This window comes from Rhodotorula graminis (genome assembly GCF_001329695.1).
Source record: "Rhodotorula graminis WP1 unplaced genomic scaffold RHOBAscaffold_18, whole genome shotgun sequence".
Taxonomy (NCBI): Eukaryota; Fungi; Basidiomycota; class Microbotryomycetes; order Sporidiobolales; family Sporidiobolaceae; genus Rhodotorula; species Rhodotorula graminis.
In genome coordinates, this window is record NW_017264945.1 from 1 (window position 1) to 17,547 (window position 17,547).

The 17,547-nt window shown below is 68.0% G+C and overlaps 8 protein-coding genes across 8 annotated transcripts in view; 4 read left to right on the forward strand and 4 right to left on the reverse strand.

Moving 5' to 3' along the window:
* Window positions 1–364: 364 nt before the first annotated feature.
* RHOBADRAFT_56233 (uncharacterized protein) lies at window positions 365–1,937 on the reverse strand (the record flags this gene model as incomplete). The annotated part of the gene is made up of 5 exons (XM_018418256.1): window positions 365–686; window positions 756–1,002; window positions 1,068–1,144; window positions 1,223–1,362; window positions 1,442–1,937. 5 exons carry the CDS (start codon window positions 1,935–1,937, stop codon window positions 426–428), a joined length of 1,221 nt encoding a protein of 406 aa, XP_018267890.1. The 3' UTR covers window positions 365–425.
* Window positions 1,938–2,196: 259 nt separating this feature from the next.
* On the reverse strand, window positions 2,197–4,081 carry RHOBADRAFT_48992 (uncharacterized protein; the record flags this gene model as incomplete). The annotated part of the gene is made up of 8 exons (XM_018415211.1): window positions 2,197–2,303; window positions 2,370–2,447; window positions 2,519–2,657; window positions 2,729–2,827; window positions 2,899–3,128; window positions 3,194–3,624; window positions 3,705–3,821; window positions 3,910–4,081. 8 exons carry the CDS (start codon window positions 4,079–4,081, stop codon window positions 2,256–2,258), a joined length of 1,314 nt encoding a protein of 437 aa, XP_018267891.1. The 3' UTR covers window positions 2,197–2,255.
* Window positions 4,082–5,836: 1,755 nt separating this feature from the next.
* On the forward strand, window positions 5,837–7,481 carry RHOBADRAFT_56235 (uncharacterized protein; the record flags this gene model as incomplete). The annotated part of the gene is made up of 3 exons (XM_018418257.1): window positions 5,837–5,892; window positions 5,967–6,029; window positions 6,156–7,481. 3 exons carry the CDS (start codon window positions 5,837–5,839, stop codon window positions 7,249–7,251), a joined length of 1,215 nt encoding a protein of 404 aa, XP_018267892.1. The 3' UTR covers window positions 7,252–7,481.
* A 140-nt stretch (window positions 7,482–7,621) lies between these two features.
* RHOBADRAFT_56236 (uncharacterized protein) lies at window positions 7,622–9,700 on the reverse strand (the record flags this gene model as incomplete). Its single annotated transcript, XM_018418258.1, has 7 exons — window positions 7,622–7,729; window positions 7,812–7,978; window positions 8,049–8,312; window positions 8,384–8,563; window positions 8,627–8,717; window positions 8,784–8,960; window positions 9,039–9,700. 7 exons carry the CDS (start codon window positions 9,698–9,700, stop codon window positions 7,651–7,653), a joined length of 1,620 nt encoding a protein of 539 aa, XP_018267893.1. The 3' UTR covers window positions 7,622–7,650.
* A 708-nt stretch (window positions 9,701–10,408) lies between these two features.
* RHOBADRAFT_18810 (uncharacterized protein) lies at window positions 10,409–11,461 on the forward strand (the record flags this gene model as incomplete). Its single annotated transcript, XM_018412449.1, has 4 exons — window positions 10,409–10,727; window positions 10,802–10,944; window positions 11,017–11,093; window positions 11,167–11,461. The coding sequence occupies 4 exons, from the start codon at window positions 10,409–10,411 to the stop codon at window positions 11,459–11,461; spliced, it is 834 nt and encodes a 277-aa protein (XP_018267894.1).
* Window positions 11,462–11,932: 471 nt separating this feature from the next.
* On the forward strand, window positions 11,933–13,190 carry RHOBADRAFT_30448 (uncharacterized protein). The gene is made up of 5 exons (XM_018412909.1): window positions 11,933–12,108; window positions 12,216–12,304; window positions 12,396–12,511; window positions 12,592–12,872; window positions 12,945–13,190. Exons 1-5 carry the CDS (start codon window positions 12,089–12,091, stop codon window positions 13,072–13,074), a joined length of 636 nt encoding a protein of 211 aa, XP_018267895.1. The 5' UTR covers window positions 11,933–12,088; the 3' UTR covers window positions 13,075–13,190.
* Window positions 13,191–13,242: 52 nt separating this feature from the next.
* Window positions 13,243–16,241, reverse strand: RHOBADRAFT_39869 (uncharacterized protein). The gene is made up of 10 exons (XM_018413664.1): window positions 15,748–16,241; window positions 15,539–15,661; window positions 15,114–15,457; window positions 14,883–15,032; window positions 14,768–14,808; window positions 14,579–14,684; window positions 14,137–14,515; window positions 13,808–14,059; window positions 13,628–13,719; window positions 13,243–13,524 (listed from the first exon to the last, which is right to left on the reverse strand). Exons 1-10 carry the CDS (start codon window positions 16,037–16,039, stop codon window positions 13,300–13,302), a joined length of 2,004 nt encoding a protein of 667 aa, XP_018267896.1. The 5' UTR covers window positions 16,040–16,241; the 3' UTR covers window positions 13,243–13,299.
* A 1,232-nt stretch (window positions 16,242–17,473) lies between these two features.
* RHOBADRAFT_65699 (uncharacterized protein) overlaps window positions 17,474–17,547 on the forward strand; it is a 2,241-nt gene continuing 2,167 nt past the window's right edge. Inside the window, exon 1 of the mRNA XM_018418762.1 lies at window positions 17,474–17,528. Coding sequence (XP_018267897.1) covers window positions 17,494–17,528 — 35 coding nt within the window. The 5' untranslated portion in view covers window positions 17,474–17,493. The remainder of the gene's footprint in view (window positions 17,529–17,547) is intronic.

A 17,547-nucleotide genomic window follows, 5' to 3' on the forward strand; every position in this document is an offset into this window, starting at 1 on the left:
TGGCGTAATGGGGCCTAAACTCAGGTTGATATCTCTGCTCACCCTAACCCTAACCCTAACCCTAACCCTAACCCTAACCCTAACCCTAACCCTAACCCTAACCCTAACCCTAACCCTAACCCTAACCCTAACCCCGACAGAAGAAGGAGCGACTCGGGGGAAACGCTCTCCTCGCTTGGTCTCTCGCTCTCGACTTCCGTCCACTTCCTCTCTCATGTTTCGAAGCATGCTCTATCCGATGCGCGTGTCTACATTGCTGTAGCAGCGCTGTACGAGAAGTTTGAAAATGGACGGGTTGGGGTGGGGTCCCGATCGGGAAGGTCTCGCTGCTCAATCCTGGATTGAGCGTCTCCACATAGAGAATAGGACTCGGGGACGCAGACCTGCCAATACATGCTGCTACGACAAGGGCGGCGGCCCGCCGCTCATTCCTTCTTGATCTCCATGGCCGGCCTGGCCTCCTCCCCGCGCCGAGTCATCGATTCTCCCTCGCGCAAATCCTCCTCCTTGACGAGCGTCACCGTGTATGCCCTCGACCCTGCGGTACCGCTCTGCTGCGCCGGGAAGAGCGCCTCGACGGGGTGAGCGACTGTCCCCTCGGGCAGGTCGAGGTCGGCGGACGGGTCTTGCGCGAGGCGGTCCATGTCGGCTTTGAGGCGCGTCCAGATCTTGACCTTGTCGACGAGCTGTCCATGCGAGAGACATCAGGGACCGTGCAGGTGAACGGGCGAGCGAGAGGGAGAGGCCGGGCGCACCTGGTACTCAACGACGCGCGCACTCGTCGATGGCAAGCACCACAGGTAGATCTTGCCCGGGGCCTCGAGGCCATCGTCGCCGAGCGAGATCACGACAGGCTGGACGCCGATCTTGACCTTGGGCATGGCCTTGCGGCGGCCGGGCGACGTCGAGGTGGACGAGGTCGAGGACGCGGATCGTCGAGGGAGGTTGTGCAGGTACCGCAGGACGACCTCGCAGATCTTCATGCCGACAAAAGCGAGGATCCTGCACGACACAAGACGGCGTTCGTGAGCGGGCATTCAGGAGGAGAGAGGGAGAGAAGGACGCACTTGGGCTTGTGCCGCACGACCTTGCGCAAAAGACCCGGCACTCGAGCCGCCATTTCCTGGTTCGAGATCTCGCTCATCTGCGCGACAAAGGCAAGGCTCAGCCAATTGTCGCCGGACGAGGAGCGGCGACAGAGGCCAAGCGGTAGGGGACGCACCTCGGCTGTCGGCCGCTCGACGAGATTGGTCGAGCCGATGCCCAAGCTGGGCAGCGTCGGGCCCTCGGACGGGTGCAGTCGTCGAGGCGTCATGCCCGACTCGGCGAGGCAGCGCCAGTAGTGGTTGGTCGGGTTGGCGTCTGTGAAAGAGGGCGAGGGCGTTCATGGTCAGCTCCGTCGGCGTGAGAGAGATGACGAGGGCGCGAGGCGTGGACGCACAGTGTAGACCGAGCTGGGCACTCTTGACGCCCGGATTGATGCCGCACAGGAGGACCGACAGGCCGTCGTCGAGGTAGTCTTGCAGCGGGTCGGCGCCGAGGTGAGCGTACTCGGACGGGTCGGCGTAAGGTCGAGGAGGCCGCTTCTTCTTCTTCTTGGACGGCGTGACGGGTAGGTCGTCGATGACGCTGGGCTTGAGGTCGTCGGTCGCCTCGGGCCCGGGCTGAAAGTGAGCGCTCGTCCCATCGGCTCGAGGTGGAGTGCTGAGGACACGAGTGCGAGGGCGCTTAAGCGGCGATCTGGTTGGTCGAGCGGGGCTCTGGTCGGCTGCAGAACTGTCGAGAACGACCGCTGAAGGTGCAGAGGCCGTCGTCGTGTCGGTTTCGGCGAGTCGAGATGGGCGCCGGGTCGAGGTGGGGGAAGGCGAGCAGCGGAAGCGCTCGAGGTGCGCCTGGAACGTGGGAGAGCATGCTGGAGGTGCTGCGGATGTCCCCATAGCAGGCAGCAATCGCCTGCGCCGAGAGCGGGTGAGGAGGGCAGAACCGAGCACCGTCTCCGAGCACCGCTTCGCTCACGTCGGTCGTCGCACTTCCTCGCGAGCTGGAGGCTTCGCGGTGTTTGCTGACGCTTCACGACCCGAGAGCGACCGCGTGCGGGAAGAAGCCCAACTCGCGCAGACTGTTCTCGCTCTTCCGACACTCCGACCGCCGCTCGCCCCTCTCGCAGGCTCTCGAGGGGAAAAGGAACACCGTCTCGAGCATGGTGAACGATGCAGTGATGCAGGATGCCTCCACGATACACGGGTGGGCGAGTCTCAGCTGCGTGACAGGTCGGCAAAGGCGCTCTCGACGCAGTTCTTGATCTGCGCGAGCGGGCAAGGGTCAGTCCTTCGTGCGGCAGGGACAGGGCAAGGAGAGATGGAGCGCACCTCGCGGTAGCTGACGATGAGGCAGCTCTGCTCGTCCCGCGACACGAGCATGAGCTTCTCGTCGACGCCGGCGTCGAGCTGCGGGCGAGTTGAGCGAGTCAGTGTCGGGCGGGTTGAGAGTGCGAGGAAGAGAAACAGGCGGGACGCACCTTGTTGAGCGCCGTCAAGACGTGGCTCAGGTCGGTGACAGGGCGGCCCGTCTCATCCACCTGGTGAAAGACGTAGTCGCGGAAGAGCTTGATCAGGTACCGGTCGCCCGTCTCGGCCCAACGCGGGTCGTGGTCGAACCTGCAGAGGGCGCGTCGCCGTCAGTGAGTGCGCCGGGCGTCGAAAAGAGAGGAGGAGGGCAAGGGACGCACTCGGGACGCTCGTTGATGAAGCCAAACTTGGCCAAGAGGCGGACGAGCCGGCCGTTCTCGAGCTCGCGCATAAGCTCGTGCTCGATCGTGTCCTCGGCACTGCGGGCACATAGTGCGAGTGAGTCTCGAGTCCGGCGAGGCCGAAAGAAAGAGAGAGACGGGGGACGCACACGAGGCTCGAGTTGAGCTCGTCGACGACCCGCGGGCCCATGAGGACCAGGACCTCCTCGATCGTCTTGCGAGGCCCGGGTTTGCTCAAGAGGTACAGGACGACGTTCTTGAGGTCGGGCGAGTACATGCGCGAGATGTGGTCGACGCTCTTGGGCAGGTTGTGCACGGCCGACGTCGAGCCGCACGCGAGCGCGATGATGAGCTTGCCGAACGAGAGGAGGTCGTCTTGCTGCTCGACAGGGGCGACCAGTCAGTCGGGTCGCCAGACGACGTGGGAGAGAAAGAAGGACGCACTTGGTGCGCCGGGATGCTTTGGCCGCCGTCCCACGTCAAGCAGTCGAGGACGCCAGCGCCGCCGAGCCGGACGCGGTTCTTGCCCGTGACGAGGATGCGGCTGACGTCGATAGTGCGCACGGCGAGCGCGCTGTTGTGCACGCACTTGAGCGCCGACGCGATCTGGACGACGTAGCTCCACAGGACGCGCTCGGGCAGGACCGGGCTCGTGCCGGCGCCACCTGCTCCTCCTCCTGGGCCGCCGGCGGTGCTCGGGAGGGCGGGTCGTGCGGCTGAGCGGTACGGGGCGGCGTGTGCGGCGGCGCCGCCGTGATGGGCGTGGTGCGTGAGCGGGGTCGACCACGGGTTGGGCGGCAAGGTCGCGAGCGGCGACAGGTGCGCCTCGTACAGGGTCTGCGAGCACGGGTGGAAGTCGTACACGAAGATAACGGCTGTGGCGAGGGCGTGGGCTCGGGTCAACGAGGCGGTCGGGAGGAGGGAGGGGGGAAAGAGAGGGAGCAGGGGGGCGCACATTGGTCGCCGAAAGCGCGGGTCGTGAACGCCTCGCGGACGCCGACGAGCCCGGGATGCCGCACACGGGTCCACTTCTCGACCGCCGCTATTGCCGCCTCGTGCTGCAAGCGGAAGCCTGTCGGCCGAGGAAAGAGAGGAGCAGAGGTCAGTGTGGGCGCCTTTGAGGGAGAAAAGGGGGTCGACAATGAGAGAGGGGGACGCACCCTCGATCCTGCGGAGCATGTAGCACCTGCCCTCGCCCTCCTTCCACGCCTTGTACACCCACCCGCGGTACCCGGCCCAGCCGAGCCCGCCGCTGCCGCTGCCGCCCTCGCTCGGCGGCTTGTCGAGCGGCAGCAGGCCCGTGTAGCCGCCGACCTCGTCGGGGAGCTTCATGTCGACACTCGGGGTCGCCTGGGTCGCCTCGGACTTTTGCGTGAGCGAGATGTGGAGCGCGGGCGGGAGGAAGAACGAGGTGGTGGGCGAGTGCGAGCCCGTGCGGGCCGAGAGGGTCGACGACAGGTGTCGGGGGTTGGTCGAGGGCAGAGGGTGATACAGGTGGTACTGGAGCTGCGGAGGGGGACGAGACGAGGGTCAGGTCTCGGCACCAAGTCGTGCTCGGCGACGCGGAGGACGGTGCGGGGCGCACCGGCTGTCGGACAAAGTGGCCCATCTGCATGGCGCCCATGCCGCCGTTGTAGTAGGCGGCCTCGGCGGCGGCGACGGCGGCGTGGCTCAAGCCCGGGAGGGCGGGCGCGCCGCCGTTGGGCCCGGGCGGCGCGAGCGCGTGCGAGAAGTTGTACGGATTCAGGGCCGACGACTCGGACGGGGCGGCACCGTACTCGGGGCCGTTCTGTGGAACAGGGCGCAACGGGTCAGGGAGAGGTCCTGGGCGGAAGGGACGAAGAAGGAGAGAGCGAGAGACGCACGAGGTCCATGGCCTGGTGGTAGTACTCGGCGAGGCCGTCGGCGTTCTGGTGGCCGACGTCGGCCATGGCCTGGTTGTAGCCCGTACTCGGGCCGGCCTCGACGGCTTCGTGGCCCGCCGGAGCAAAGAACGCGGCGTCCTCGGACAGGGCCGGACTGCGAGTACGGAGGCGAGGGAAGACGTGAGCTGGGCGCGCACGCGTGTGATACGAGAGGGAGAGAGCGGACGCACGTCGCTGCTCGTCGAGGGACAAACTCGGCGGCCTGGACGGCCATGGCGGAGCCGCCCGGGGTGAGGGTGCCCGAGGGCGGTGCGCGTCCCGCATCGCTCGTGGCCGAGCTAGGTGCGCCGCCGGGAACAAAGACGGCGGCGGTGAGGGCGGCGGCCGAGAAGGGTGTCGACGAAGAGGTCCTGCAGGTTGCGATGACGGTCAGGGGTGGGACGGTGCACAGGAGAGAGAGGACGACGCACGGAGGCGGAGCCGGACTGGCAGGCTTGGACGACGAGTTGGCGCCGGGAAGGTCGTGCGAGAACTGGCAGCCGCGGTCGGCGTACTTGCAGCTGCCAAAGAGCTGGAGGTTGCGGCACAGGCGGTTGTCGGGTTTGGCGGGGGACGAGGTGGACGACGACGAGGGAGCGGGCGAGGGAGCTTTGGCGGGCTGGGTGACGGGCGACAGGCTCGGGTGGTCTGGCGGTGGGCGGACGATGGCGATGGCAGCCGAGCCTGGTGGCGCCATGGTCGGTGCGAGGCGAGAGTCGAGGGCGGGCGAGCGAGAGATGAAGCCAGAGGTCGAGGAGGACGCGTCGAGGCGGGGGAGAGCGCTCACGGCGAGCGACCACGCTCCTCGATACGATCTGTGGGGCGGCTCAAGAGGCTCACGAGGTACTCGTACAGCGGATCTAGCCAAGCACGGCCTCGTCGAGCGAGGGTCGCGACGGCCGGCGATTTCGAAGGGTCGCCTCACCTTCTCCACTCTCCGCGCTCTCTCTCTTCGCTCGACCGCGCCCGCTCTGCCTGCTAGAGCTGCCCACGGCGCACTCGGCTCAGCAGCCGCACTCGACCACCGCCACCGCGTTCCCCCTTCTTTCGCATCGGCGGCCCCGCACCTCCTCCTCCACCTGGAGTCCCCCTCCTCGGCGCGCCCTCTCTCCGGCCGCCATCGAACCAGCGCACGCAGGCCAGTGCTCCACCACGCCGTCCACGCCCTCGCCGACTCGCCCCCATGTCGACCACGGCCTCCTCGACGACGCCGACGGTCACGGGCTCGTCTAGCTCGGCGTGAGTCCACTCTCGTCCCGCCGCGGTCCGCGTCCGCGCAACTGACTCTCCTGGACTGCCTCGCCCGGCAACAGCACCCCGACCACGACCTACGGCTACCCGTACTGGGGCGGCAGCAGCGGCTTCTCGTCGACTTGGTCCGTTCGCCCTTCCCCCCTCCCTCGACCCACTAATCCCTCCTCGGCATCTTCCGCCGTCGCCCTCCTCCCCTCGCCTTCGCCCATCCGAGTCACTTAAACTGACCTTGTCTCGTCTCGACGCAGGGTCACCTGGGTCTCGGTCGTCGTCGTCGCCGGCGTCGTCGTCGCCCTGCTGTGCTCGCGCTACTTCTACATTCGCCGCTTCTACCACCGCCCGACCTTCCGCGCCTACTTTGTCCCCGACAAGGGCATCCACCTCAAGTGGCTCGGCATCCACATCGCCGGCCCGCCCCACCGCATCCCGCGCGAGCCCCCACCGTCGTACGCCGCGACCGCGCGCAGGCGCAGGCGCCGAGGCCGCCAGACGGCCGGCGAGACGGTCGCCGAGGGTGGACGCCGCATCGGCGCACGCGACGACGACGACGGCTGGGACGACCTCGACATGGTCGAGCGCGGCGGCCCAGGAGGAGGCCTCGTCCCCGCCGTCCCGGCCACGCTCGACGAGCTCCCGCGGTACTACGTCGACTCGGGCCTGCCCGGCTACACCGGCGGCGAGGGCGACGCCGCCGACGAGGCCGAGCGGATACGCGCCGAGGCCGCCGCCGCGGGCGAGTCGAGCGTGATCCCGAGTGCCGCAGAGTACGAGGCGGCGATCCGCGCCTCGCGGGATCCAGCCGCCGCCGCCTCGACGGGCGCAGAAGCGTTCTCGAACGATCAGCACCCGCCGGCGTACCCTCCCGCAGCGCACCTCTCGGCGCCGACCCCGGCCGACGTCCCCGCACGCCCGGCGCGCCCGACTCTGCCCGGCCGCACGAGCACGGCACGCTCGGCGCTCCTCCTTTCTGCCTTTCGTCGCGCGCCCTCGCCCTCGCCCTCGCCCGATGTCGCCGCTGGCGCTTCGGCTCCCGCCGATGGCCCGCCGCACGCGCTCGGCGCGCCCTCCTCGTCGTCGTCCTCGTCGGCCACCTTCGACTCGGCGCCCTCGTCGCCCCGCACGCGACCCGCTGACCTCGAGCGCAGCGCCTCGAGCGAGTCGACCTCGAGCGCGTCGACCAAGCTCGGCAAGTCGGCCGCTGCATCGAGCTCGTCGGTCAAGGGCAAGCGGTCGCTCGCGCTCGAGGACGACGACGGCGACGAGTCGGCCGACGCGAGCTCGTCGAGAGTCAAGCTCGACGGCGGCGACAAGGCGCACGAGGGCGGCAAGGGCGGCGATGCCTGAGCCTCTTTCTGCTCCCCGCCGTCGTCTCGGGTTTCCCTCTCCCGGTTGTACCAGCTGCCCTCGCCGCCCTCCCTTCCTTTACATAGACGATCTTCTCCACCCGTCTCTCATCCTCTTTGCTCTGTACTCTCCCCTTTCCTCGTCTGTTGCACCTTGCCTCCCTCCCCCTCCTCGTGTATCCCGCCGGCCCTCTCATGCATCGACGAACTGCAGTACCTCTCTCTCTCTTGCTCGTCGAGTCCTTCCGAGAGGTGCGTGAGTGCGCAGGCCAGCTGCGTTCCAAAAAGGAGAAGGCGTCTAGTGCGAGAGGCGATACGCAAGGGAGAGAGGTATCGAGCGAGGCTACACAGGCGACCGAGCACAGAATTGGGGTTACAGAGGGGGACAGAAGTAGAGAGACTAGTGCGAGACGATGCCCATGATGCGGACCTCGTGACCTGCCGTCGACGAGGCGCGCACGATCTGGCACGAGACGATGCTGAGGCGAGGGGAAAGAGGGGTCCGGGCGTCAGGTCGTACGTCTCGAGGACAAGAGAACGGGTGGGAGAGAGAGGACGCACTGCTTGCCCGTCGAGAGCCCATCGGCGACCTGGAACCATCGCGAGCCGGCGACGCCGGGCGAGAACGCGTCGACGATGGTCGCGTCAAACGTTTGGTCGTCGACCCAGCACGACGCCTGGCCGGGAAGCTCGTGCGGGAGGCCGTGCGGCGGACCAGCCCACTGCCACTGCGAGGAGGGCGCCAGGAAAAGTTAGTGTTGGGCCTCAGAAAAGAGAGAGCGAGGCAGCGGGACGCACGACCGAGACGCCGATGGTCGAGCCCTCGACCTCGAACCGCACGACCGAGCCGACCTCGCGACTCGCGAGCGCCGCCTTGTCGTTCCACTCGATGCGCTGCCACCCGTCACCCATCGACTCGGGCGAGAGCGACGCCGAGTCGTCGCCGCCGACCGGAACGGCGCCGAGGCTCTGCGAGGCGCCGAGTGCCACGAGCGGGTGCGACTTGGACGACGCAAAGCGGCACGTCGGCTCGACGTGGTCGACGCGGTCTGTCGGCGAGAACTGCAGGCAAGGGTGGGCGTCAGGAGAGGGTCCGAGCGACCAAGACGATGGAGAGAGAGAGAGAGACGGACCTTTTCCCACGCACGCAGTCGAGGCACGGTCCCCCACAGCTCGTCGGCAGGCCAGAACGAGCCCTTCTTGGCGCCGAGGCGGCCTCGCGCCTGCTCCTGGCGCGTGATGCACGTCTGCTCGTGCATGTACAGCGAGAGCATGTCGGCGAGGGCGATGTGGCCGCGAATGTTGACGTGGCGCTGCGGTACGTCGAGCTCGTCAGAACGTGCTCGAGGACTCAGTCTTGAGGAGAGAGGACGTACAGTGTCGGGCTTGCCGTCCCAGAACTTGGTGAACCAGTTGGGCACGTCGTCCGGGTTGGCGATGTGCGCCGGCAGCAGGAAGTTCTTGATGCTGTAGGTAGCCATGTATCAGGGCCGTGGCACTCAGAGAAGGCAAGAGAGCGTGAGAGAGACGCACCTGATGACCGGCACGTCGAAGAACTGCGACAGGAGCAGGGTCGAGACGGCGCCTCGAGCCATGTCGTCAAACAGGAGGGCGAGGACCGACAGGCGGATGACGGCGGGCTCGTTCGGCTGGCTCAACAGGGAGCGCATGAGGATGTCGTCGGCGCGCATCGTCTCCTGGCTGTTGTCGCTGTGGGACGAGAAGGAAGGTCAACCTCGAGTCGGGCCCGAGCGGCGAGAGAGGGAGAGAGAGAGGGCGGGGACGCACTTGTTGATGTCGAGCTCGATGAGCCATAGGTCGATGTCGGACTCTGGAACCATGGCGCGGTAGCAGTAGCTGTAGAAGGCCGAGTCCATGGCCGGCGCCGACCCGTCGAACAGCTTGGCGCGCGGGAACGTCTTCTGGAAGTCGGCGAGCCACCGGTACGGGTACGACGGCCCTGCGACGTGCCCGCCGTGATCAAGCCCGTGGCCGGCCGTGACGGACGCGCCAATGACGCCAATCTTGACCTCGTCGCCTCGGAGCGCTTTGGCGAGGAACTTGCGCACGCGCACGCCCGAGCCCTCGAACGCGCGCGACATGCGGATCGCCGAGTCGCCGTACTCGCACAGCGGGTTGGTCGGGTCGGCGTCGCACAGCCGGCACGACGGCGGCGGGGCGACCTTGGACGAGCCCGACCACCTCGAGCTGGAGGTGCGCAAGGGCCCGAGGGACGACGGCACGACCGAGTCGACGGCAGCGGTCGAGTTGCGGTCGACGCAGATGCCGCCGAGAAAGCAGGCGCTGGCGAGGAGGACGAGGGCGACGAGCTGAGGGAGGCGCAGTCGGCTCGCGCGTGCAGGTGCGGTCGAGAGGCCGCCGAGGAGGACGACGCGGTCGGGCGAAGGCGGCAGGCGAATGGCCGAGTCCGAGTGGCGGCTGTAGCCCATCGTGGCACTGCTCACGCTGTCGAGGCGAGGATGGAGGCCGGCGAGGGGGAGGAGGACGAGGAGGAGACGAGCGCCGCCATCTCGTCAAGGTGCTCGGCGAGGAACCGACGCCAGGTCCGGACCGTGCGAGTGCGGCTCTCTGAGACTCGCGCCGTGTGCGCCTGTTTCTGGGCCGCGCGAGAGAGAGGGCGGTTGGGCCGGACGAGGAAGGTGCGAGCGCAAGAGCGCCGCGTCCCGCCACTTTTCGCACAGAGTGCGGTCGCGCCCTCCCGCCGCTCTCAGCGATGCGCTCCGCACCTCTAAACCTGTCGCATCCCTCGCCGAAGTATCTCGCAGCTCCGGGAGCTCGACCGACGGCTCGAACGAGAGCGAGAGAGAGACAGAGTCGGCGCCGAGCCCGGCGGATCCTGCAGATTACAACTGCGAGTTACTGCGCTTCGTATTTGGACGCTGCTAAGGTCTGAACCGCCTTCGAGGCACCTCCCGGCCGAGGTCGCGGTCGAGTACAAGCTGGTTGCCTGTCGCTCCGCGTCGTCGCTCGCCCGCCCAGGAGCTGCGCTCAGCTTGGCTCCAGGGAGCACACGCACCCAGATGCGCCCGCTGCAGCCCTGTCGTCGCGAGGCGACCTCATCGCTCGTCGGCGTTCGACCCTCCCCTCTCGTCCTCCTCACTCGACGTTCGACTTCGCCCGCTCGTCTACCCGCTTAGATGCAGCACTCGGCCCGCCCGTCCGCCGCCCATGCGCCCGACACCGCCCTGCGCCGCTCGTCGCGCCACTCGTCCAACGCGACCCTCCTCTCGCTCGAGTCGCCACTTCGCCCGGCCAAGCGCCGCAACACGGGCACGCAGAAGCTCGAGTCCAAGTCCAAGGTCAAGACGGGCGAGCCGACCGCCAAAAAGCCGCGCAGCAAAGGCCCGTACAGCCACCTCGGCGCGGCGCCTTTGTCGGACCGCATCCAGGACGGCCTCGACGTCCTCTTCTGCGGCGAGAACCCGGGCATTCGCACCGCCGAGCTCCAGCTACATTGTGCGTCCGCTTCCTCCCGACCCTTCTCGCGTCGAGCACACCCGGCCTCGAGTTGACCCCTCGCACTTCCGCAGACGCCTCGCCCGCCAACCACTTCTACAAGTGCCTGCACGCCGCGCGGCTCACGCCTTCCGTCCTGTCGCCCGAGTCGAGTCGAACCCTGCCCGAGGACTACAACATCGGCATCACGAACCTGATCGAGCGGCCCACGCGCGAGGTGCGTCGTCTGTCCTCCCCGTCGACTTGGGACCCCTACGCCCAACATCGCTGACTGAGCCCGCCCACGCAGGCGTCAGAGCTCGGCAAAGACGAGCTTGAAGCCGCGGTCCCCGGCCTCCTCGCCAAGGTCGCTCGCTATCGGCCCAAGTGCGTCCCTCTCGTTCTCTCTCGACGTCCTCGAACGATGAACACGATCAGTTCCTGACTTTCGGACGCACAGGCTCGTCGCATTTGTCGGCATCAAGGTCTGCGAGACGGTCCTTCGTTACCTCGCCTCACCTCCTGCGCCGCCGCCGCCGCCGACTGCCAGCTCCGGTCGCAAGGCGAACAAGACGCCGCTCGTCAAGGCGCAGATCGGCCTGCAGGGCTTTGCCATCGCGCATCTTCCTTCCACCTCCCACGACAAGAAGCGTCCCGTCACCTACTTCTACTGCCTTCCCTCGACGTCGGGCCGAGTCGCGGCGTATCCGGTCCGTTCCTCCTCTCTCGCGCGCGCTCCGCGCGACAGACCCTGACTCTCGCTCGCGCTCGCCCGCAGCTTCCCGTCAAATTGCAGCTGTGGGCGACGTTCGGCGCCGAGGTGGCCAAGCTGCGCGCGAGCCCGTCGGTCCCGCTCGCGCTGCCGGCCAACCTCGTCGTGCACGACGTCGAGGGGCTCGAGCTGTCGGCGTCGGCAGTCAAGGGCGAGAGCGGCGGACCTGCGTTGCCCGTGGCGACGGCGGTGGGGACGGCGGGCGAGAAGGGCGAGCTCGTCGGTGTCAAGCAGGAGGTGCAGGAGCTGTAGCTCGGACCGCGGCGAGGAAGACAAGGTTTTTGGCGCGCATCTCGAGAAACCCTGTGGTCCGAGAGCTTAAAGCTGATCGCGTATGTCCAGAAAGCGATGCATGCTGCTCTCTACAGGAGACGAGGTCGACTCGGACAGAGAGCGCGAGGAGGAGCGGTTGCGCTCTCGGTGAGCCTGTGCTTCGGGGCGGCGCGTCTGTGCTGCTTGCGAGTCCCACAACAGCCTGCACCAGGGTCCTGCGCGAGATGCGACAAGCCACTGTGCGCGGTCGGCGAAGACGGCGCGCGCGAGCGAACGCGTCGCCCTCCCTCCTCTCGTCTCTCGCCCGAACACTCGCTAGCCGCCAGCCAGTGCCGCGATGAGCATCATCAACATCAGGTGCGCGGCCGTGGTCCCTCTGCTCCTCCCCTCCGCGCCGTGCTCACCCTCTCGCCCTCTCCTCCTCCTCATCTCGTCGCGTCCATCCTCGTCGCCCTCCCGCACAGCGATGTCACCGTGCTCAACAACCCGGGCAAGTTCACCGACCCGTACCTGTTCAAGATCACGTTCGAGTGCATGGCCCCGCTCCAGGACGGTCCGTCTCGCGCCCCCCTCCTCCTCCTCCCTCCGCCTTGCCCGGCCTGCCTCCTCAAGCACGAGCTGACCTCGCCCGACCCCGCGCACAGACCTCGAGTGGAAGCTCACGTACGTCGGGAGTGCCGAGAACGATTCGTACGACCAGGAGCTCGACACGTGCATGGTCGGCCCGGTCCCCATCGGCGTCAACAGCTTCGAGTTCGAGGTGAGCCTCCTCTTCCTCCCCGTGTTGACTGTCGAGTCGGTACCACGAGTGTGAGCTGACTGGCCCCACTCATCTCGCAGGCCGCCGCACCTCTGCCCTCGCGCATCCCGGCCTCGGACCTCATTGGCGTGACCGTGATCCTCCTCACGTGCTCGTACAACGACGCCGAGTTTGTCCGGATAGGCTACTACGTCAACACCGAGTACGGCGACCCGGCCCTCAAGCAGCAGCACGACGCGTCGTTCGAGGAGGGCGCCGAGGAGAAGGGGCTCAAGGCGCCCGATCCCACCCAGCACATCGACGGCCTCGTGCGCAACGTCCTCGCCGACAAGCCCCGGGTCACCAAGTTCAACATCCAGTGGTGCGCCCCTCAGCTTGTTGCGACGGCAGCCTCGCCGAACCGTACCCTGACTCTTCTTGCTCGCGCCCGCAGGGACACCCCGGCCGCCGTCCCGACCATGTCGGCTGGCTCGCTCGACGCCCCGGCATCGCAAGCGCTCGGCGAAGCGCCCGCCGGCGCCGCTCCCCCTCCCCCGTTCAACCCGTACGCGACGGCCGCATGACGACCTCGCTCTCGGACCTCTTCCTCGTCTCGTTTCCCTCTCTCTCTCCTGCAGTAGCCGACCGTCGCGCTCGGGCTTTTGTGCCGCGTTTGCAAGCCTCCTGTTGTTCATCATCTCTCTTGCGACCCGGCTGAGAGAGGGCGAGCGAAGACCGAGCGTGCGGAAAGAGAGTGACAGAGGGAACGGCGACAGGGTTTCGGACTCGAAAAACTCGCTCGCGCTTCTCTACAAGTGGCTCTGCACCTCCCACCCGCCCGCCTCGTCACCCTTTGTCCTCGCGAGCGACCCAAGGCCGCCCTCGAACGCCGCGTCGAGCGCCTCGTCGACGGTGCGCACGTAGATGAATTCGACCTCGGCGCGCACCTGGGCGGGGAGATCGGCGTCGACGTCGCGCTTGTTGGGCAGGGGCAGGATGGCGCGAGTGATCCCGGCGCGATGGGCGGCGAGAATCTGCGTAGGAGAGGTTGAGGGGAAGGGAGGGAGAGGGCGAGGGGGAAAGACCGGTCAGGGGCGGGCTCGACTGGAGGCGAGGGCGACGAGAGCGGCGACGCACCTTCTCCTTGATGCCGCCGACCGGCGTGACGAGTCCTCGGAGCGTCACCTCGCCCGTCATGGCCGTGTGCGCCCGAGGCGGAATGCCGCGCACTGCGAGAGAGGAGGGGCGAGCGCACAGTCAGGTCTGTGCTCCTCGCCGACACGAGAGCGCAAGAGAGAGGGAAACACGGCGACGCACTGAGGGACACGATGGCGACGACGAGCGCGACGCCGGCACTCGGTCCGTCCTTCTTGATCGAACCGGCGGGCAGGTGCAGGTGCAGGTCGAGCTTGGCGAACGCGTTCGAGTCGCGGTCGGCGGCGATGCCGAGCTCGTACGCGTGCGCCTTGACCCACGCGAGAGCGACGTGCGCCGACTCGGAAATGACGCTCCCGAGCTGGCCCGTGAGCGAGAAGGTGCCCGTGCCCGGCGTGTGCGTCGTCTCGATGTCTGCGATCGAGCGATGGCGGGCCCGTCAGGACCACACGCAAGTACCGTGTGGGAGGAGAAGAGAAAGAGGGACGTACGCAAGATGCCGCCGTTCCCGCTGCCCTGGTACGCGAGCCCGGTCGCGACGCCGACCCTCGCGCCGTCGTCCTCGTCGTCCTCCCACCTCGGCGGCCCGAGGATGCGCTCGAGATCGTCCTCGGTCACCTCGGCGACGTAGCCCGTCTTGCGGGCGCTGTCGCCCTCGCCGCCGTCCGACTCGGCGAGCTCGACCGCCTTTGCCCGGCAGACGGACCCGACCGCGCGCTCGAGCGAGCGAACGCCGGCCTCGCGCGTGTATGCCGTCACGAGGCGCAAGAGGACGGCGTCCGACATCGAGAGTTGCGACGACTCGAGCGCGTTAGCGCGCAGCTGCTTGGGGAGAAGCGACTGGCGGGCGATGTGGAGCTTCTCGGCGTGCTGCGGCGGCGAGAAGAGGTCAGTGCGGGGCCAGGGACGGAGCTGAGGGGCTTGAGGACGCACAACGTAGCCACTGAGCTCGATGGCCTCCATGCGGTCGTAGAGCGGCTCCGGGATCGTGTCGAGCGAGTTTGCCGTCGCGATGAAGAGGACCTGCGACAGGTCGAGCCTGCAAGCGAGAGAACGCGGCACGTCAGGACGATGACCTGCATGACCAGGCAGGGAGAGAGAGAAAGAGAGAGAGAGACGCACGGTACGCCGAGATAGTGGTCCTCGAACGAGTTGTTTTGCTCCTGCGGGCGCGAGTGGCAGAGTTAGCTCGATCGCGCTCTCGCCGAGCGCCACGAAGTGGACAGCGACGACGCACCGGATCGAGCACCTCGAGAAGGGCCGCGTTCGGGTCGCCGTGGTGGCTCGCGTGCCCAATCTTGTCGACCTCGTCGAGGAGCACGACCGGGTTGCTGACGCCCGCCTTGCGCAACGCGGCGACGATCTTGCCCGGCATGGCGCCGACGTACTGTCGGGTGTGCGAGTCCAGCGTCAGTTCGAGCTGACAGGCGGCAAGAGAGAGGGAGGGGAAAAGGGAGAAGAGACGGACCGTGCGGCGATGACCCCGGATCTCGGCCTCGTCCCGGACGCCGCCGAGCGAGATGCGGACGAACTTGCGGCCCATGGCCTCGGCTAGCGAGCGCGCGATGCTCGTCTTGCCCGTGCCAGGCGGACCGTGAAGGAGGAGGATCGGCGCTCGGTACGGCGAAGCGGTGGGCGCGCTCGCACTTGGCGACGCCGGTGCGGGTGTCGAGTCGGCGGCGGCGGTCGGGTCGAAAGGTGCGATAGAGGTCTCGCTCGGCGAGGTGGGCGACGGGTCGATGTTCGACGCGTGCTGCTCGCGCTGAAGGCGCAGGACGGCGAGCCACTCGATGAGGCGCTTCTTGATCTTGTCTGCGCGAGGGGGCCCAGTCGGTCATCAGTGTCTGCTCTCACAATAGGGGAAGAGGCGAAGGAGAGAAGGCCCGGCCGCACCGAGGCCAAAGTGGTCGTCGTCGAGTTTCTTGCGCGCGTCGGCGACGAACGAGCTCGACAACTCGAGCGGCGTCGCCTCGGTCGACGTCCAGGGTACCGACAGGAGCGTGTCGATGTAGTTGCCTGCGAGGGAGGGAGAGCGCCGATGCGCGAGTAAGTGGCGCCGCTCGAGGTCGAGGAGGACGAGAGCGAGAGGACGAGGAGCGCACGGATGACGCCGTGCTCTGCGCCCTGCGGCGGCGTCTTCTTGAGACGCTTGAGCTCGCGTTCTGCGACCCGTTTGGCCTCGGGCGAGAAGCTCTTGGCGGCGACGCGGCGCTCGAGCTCGGCAAGGTCGTCCTCGTCCTCGTCTGCATCGCCGGCCGGAGCCGGCGCACCGAGCGCTTTGCGCCCTGCGGCGGCGGGCCCTTTGCCGCCGGCGGCGCCCGAGCCGATGATCGAGAGGGGCGAGGGCCGGCCCTCCTCCTTGGCGAGCTGCTCGAGCTCCTGGCGGATGGCCATGAGCTGCTGGAGCAGGGCCCACTCGCGCTGTCGGCGCTTCTGGCCCTCCTCGACGCGGCCCTCGATGCGGCCGGCGAGCTTGAGCGCCTCGTCGGCGCGGCCGAGGACCTCGAGGCCTCTCTCGATGCGCTGCGCGGCGGGGAGGACGCCGAGGAGGGCGACCTTGTCGGCGTGGGTGAGGCCCGACGTCGAGTGGACGGGGAGGGCCGCAACGAGGGCGTCAAGGAGGGCGGGCGCGGTCGAGGGTGTGAGGCGGGCGACGACGGCGCGCAGGCGGCGGATGACGGGCGGCGGGAGGGTCGAGGTCGCGGCGAGCGTGTCGACGAGGGCCGTCGCGGCGTCGCGCAGGGCAGCGACGAGAGCCGTGTCGGCGGTCGACGTGCTCGACAGGGCGACGCTCGACGGCTCGTTGTGGATCGTGATGGCCGACGCCGAGTAGAAAGGCGCGTTCGGGTCGAGGGCCGACGGCGAGTGCGAGAAGCGCGCGAGGCCCGACAGGACGACGATGAGGCCCGAGCCGGCTTGCGACGACAGGCGCTCGAGGCGGACGATGCGCGCGAGAGTGCCGACTGTGGGAGTGTGGGCTCGTCAGGTCGGGGAGGTCGAGGGAAGAGAGAGAGAGAGAAGGAGGGAGAGGAGCCGGACGCACACTCGAACAGGTCCTTGGGGTCGGGCTTGGCGTCGCCGTTCTTGTCGCCCTGGAAGCGGATCACCTCGAGGCCCTTGTCGCGCTGGTCGGCCTGGGCGGCGCCACCGCCCTCGTGGGCCGGGCGGACGGCGTCGTCGGGAGCACGGCCGTGGGGGCCATCTCGTGACGGGTCGGGATCGGTCGCGGTGTCGGTGGTGGCGAGGGCGGCAGGCTTGAGCGGGACGCAGCCGATGACGAGGGCCGGGGTCGAGGACGAGCCGGGTGAGGCCTGCGAGTCGCGGCGAGCGAGGGTCAGCGAGGTGGCGGCGGCGGGCGCGGGCGAGGGCGAGGGCTGGGGCTCACCTCGACGACGGCGCGGACGAGGTGCAGGGCGTGGACGGACTGAAGGTGGAGCGAGAGGAGCTGGCCGGGGTAGAGGACGCTCGGCTCGGGCAAGCTGCAGTGGGGGCGGCGTGAGCTGTGCGTTCCGACGGGGAGGGGAGCGAGTGGGACGCACGGAAGGAGAGGGAGCGGATCGGGTACAGAGTAGTGCTGCATGCGCTCGACAGTCGGGTGGCGACGAGAGAGCGAGAGCGAGAGCGAGACGACCAAGCCGACTTGGCCGGTCCGGTTTCCCTCTCTCTCTCGAGTGGTTGTCAGTGTGGCTCAGTCTGTGTGTGACTATGTAACCGATTCAACCAGCCAGCTCGAGGCTCTATCGGAGCTGCGGGTGAGTTTGGTGAGTTCGGTGCTCGTCGTCGCCGCGTCCACCCGGCTCTCTCTCCTTCACCTCGCTCTCGCTCTCTCACGCAACCTCTAGATCAACATGGGCCTCAAGACTGCTGTTCTCGGCGCTGCTGGGCGGTGCGTCCCCTCCCCC

What these genes read in the sequence shown, in the direction of transcription:
- RHOBADRAFT_39869 (XM_018413664.1), bottom strand. Translation starts at nt 16,039, where the DNA reads ATGGCCATCCGCCAGGAGCTCGAGCAGCTCGCCAAGGAGGAGGGCCGG. An exon ending in CGCAGAGCACGGCGTCATCC is followed by an intron (nt 15,662 to 15,747) that starts GTGCGCTCCTCG and finishes CCTCCCTCGCAG; the next exon opens with GCAACTACATCGACACGCTC. An exon ending in TCCGGGGTCATCGCCGCACG is followed by an intron (nt 15,033 to 15,113) that starts GTCCGTCTCTTC and finishes CACACCCGACAG; the next exon opens with TACGTCGGCGCCATGCCGGG.
- RHOBADRAFT_30448 (XM_018412909.1), top strand. Translation starts at nt 12,089, where the DNA reads ATGAGCATCATCAACATCAG. An exon ending in ATGAGCATCATCAACATCAG is followed by an intron (nt 12,109 to 12,215) that starts GTGCGCGGCCGT and finishes CCTCCCGCACAG; the next exon opens with CGATGTCACCGTGCTCAACA. An exon ending in CATGGCCCCGCTCCAGGACG is followed by an intron (nt 12,305 to 12,395) that starts GTCCGTCTCGCG and finishes CCCCGCGCACAG; the next exon opens with ACCTCGAGTGGAAGCTCACG.